The sequence below is a fragment of the Nansenia antarctica genome (genome assembly GCF_963989245.1).
Source record: "Nansenia antarctica genome assembly, chromosome: 16".
NCBI classification, from domain to species: Eukaryota; Metazoa; Chordata; class Actinopteri; order Argentiniformes; family Microstomatidae; genus Nansenia; species Nansenia antarctica.
The window spans coordinates 28486241-28488740 of record NC_137686.1 but is presented as its reverse complement, the minus strand read 5'-3'; the positions used below and the strand labels follow the sequence as shown (position 1 = coordinate 28488740).

Below are 2500 nucleotides of genomic sequence, written 5' to 3'. Positions count from 1 at the left end.
CGTTGCCTGAAGAATCAAGAATAAAGAAATGAAGGAAATACTTTACTTAGTATTTCAACATTCATACGACTATGTTAAATGTGTCTCAATGTTAAACGTGTTTAAATGTTAAACGTGTCTAAATGTTAAACGTGTCTCAATGTTAAACGTGTCTAAATGTTAAATGTGTCTCAATGTTAAATGTGTTTAAATGTTAAACGTGTTTAAATGTTTAGGAATGTTTAGAGTGCAGATGGAAACGCGTCTCTTTCTCCTTCTTGAATGTATTTCTCTCTTTCTACCTTCTCTCCTCCCTCTCCACCCCCATCCACCTACCCTACTGTCCACCCTCCCTCCCTCCCCCCTCCTTCTCTCCTCCATCTCCTCCTCCCCCTACCCTCCACCCTCCCCTCCTCCTTCTCTTCTCCATCTCCTCCTCCCCCTACCCTCCACCCCTCCTTCTCTCCTCCATCTCCTCCTCCCCCTACCCTCCACCCTCCACCCTCCCCCCTCCTTCTCTCCTCCTCCCCCTACCCTCCACCCTCCACCCTCCTTCTCTCCATCTCCTCCTCCCCCTACCCTCCACCCCTCCTTCTCTCCTGCATCTCCTCCTCCCCCTACCCTCCACCCTCCCCCCTCCTTCTCTCCTCCATCTCCTCCTCCCCCTACCCTCCACCCTCCACCCCTCCTTCTCTTCTCCATCTCCTCCTCCCCCTACCCTCCACCCTCCACCCCTCCTTCTCTTCTCCATCTCCTCCTCCCCCTACCCTCCACCCTCCCCCCTCCTTCTCTTCTCCATCTCCTCCTCCCCCTACCCTCCCCCCTCCTTCTCTTCTCCATCTCCTCCTCCCCCTACCCTCCACCCTCCCCCCTCCTTCTCTCCTCTATCTCCTCCTCCCCCTACCCTCCACCCTCCACTCCTCCATCTCCTCCCCCCCGCCCGGCCTCCCCCCTCCTTCTCTCCTCCATCTCTTCCCCCCCGCCCCACCCCCCCTCCCCCCCCCTCCCCAGACCGTGGTTACGGTACCTGTGAGATTGACTGGGCCAAGGCCACGTTCTCCACCATCTACAAGTCCTACATCATCTCCATCCTCATCTTCTGCTTCCTGGTCCCGGTGCTGGTGATGCTGTTCTCCTACGTGTCCATCATCAACACTGTGAAGAAGCGTCGGCGTGGAAACGCCATGTCCGCGCAGGGCGGCGGTGGTGACATCATCACAGAGCGCCAGAGGAAGGTGGAGAGGGACGTCACCGTGGTGAGTACCGGACCGGTCTAATCGAATCCAACTTTATTAGTTTATTTAGAGAGACAGCAACGCCATGCCCTTCACAGGAAGAGGGAAGACAGAGACATGTATTATAACTATGTTATATGTTAGGACAACGTTATATGTTATAACTATGTTATATGTTATAACTATGTTATATGTTACAACTATGTTATATGTTACAAATATGTTATATGTTAGGACAACGTTATATGTTATAACAACGTTATATGTTAGGACAACGTTATATGTTATAACTATGTTATATGTTACAACTATGTTATATGTTAGGACAACGTTATATGTTATAACTATGTTATATGTTATAACTATGTTATATGTTAGGACAACGTTATATGTTACAACTATGTTATATGTTAGGACAACGTTATATGTTATAACTATGTTATATGTTAGGACAATGTTATATGTTATAACAATGTTATATGTTAAAGCATTATATGTTATATGTTAGAACAACATTATATGTTATATGTTAGAACAATGTTATATGTTATATGTTAGAACAACGTTATATGTTATATGAATGACTGTTTAGAACAGTCGACCTAACTCCCCCCTGCCCTCCCCTCCCCTCCCCTCCCCCCCAGGTATCCATCGTGGTCTGCACAGCGTTCATCCTGGCCTGGTCTCCCTACGCGGTGGTCTCCATGTGGTCGGCCTGGGGCTTCCACGTGCCCAACCTGACCTCCATCTTCACCCGCCTCTTCGCCAAGTCCGCCAGCTTCTACAACCCCCTCATCTACTTCGGCCTGAGCTCCAAGTTCCGCAAGGACGTGGGCGTGCTGGTGCCCTGCTGCGGCCGCCAGGGGAAGAAGGGGGGGGCGGGGGTCCGGCTGAGGCGTTTCAGGCCCAAAGCTAACGAGGCTAACTACCCCCCTAACCCTTACGACCTGCCACCGCCACAGCCACCGGCCGGAGAGAACGGAGAGAAGAACGGGGGGGGGAAAGGGGCGGAGTGTGAGCAGAAGGAGAGGAGGAAGAGCGCGCCCGGCGTAGGGGGGGACCAGTTGGCGGCGGTGGGGGGGAGTCCTGACTCTGGCGTGGGGAGCCCCCCTGCGCCCCCCCCTGACCCTAACCCTCCACCGGGCAACAAGGAGGTGTTCTTTATCCAGATGCCGCTGCCGTCCGAGGGCCCGTCGGAGTCCGAATGCGACAGACTCTGAGGAGAGTTGTGACAGACTCTGAGGAGAGTTGTGCAGTTGTGTTCACGGCCTTCTCGGGAACATGAC

At 52.2% G+C, this 2500-nt stretch overlaps 1 protein-coding gene across 1 annotated transcript in view; it reads left to right on the top strand.

Moving 5' to 3' along the window:
- opn6a (opsin 6, group member a) overlaps positions 1–2434 on the top strand; it is a gene marked incomplete at both ends in the record, with an annotated part of 10173 nt that extends 7739 nt beyond the window's left edge. Inside the window, 2 exons of the mRNA XM_080547140.1 lie at positions 991–1235; positions 1859–2434. Of these exons, the coding sequence (XP_080403266.1) occupies positions 991–1235; positions 1859–2434 (821 nt within the window). The remainder of the gene's footprint in view (positions 1–990; positions 1236–1858) is intronic.
- Positions 2435–2500: the final 66 nt, after the last annotated feature.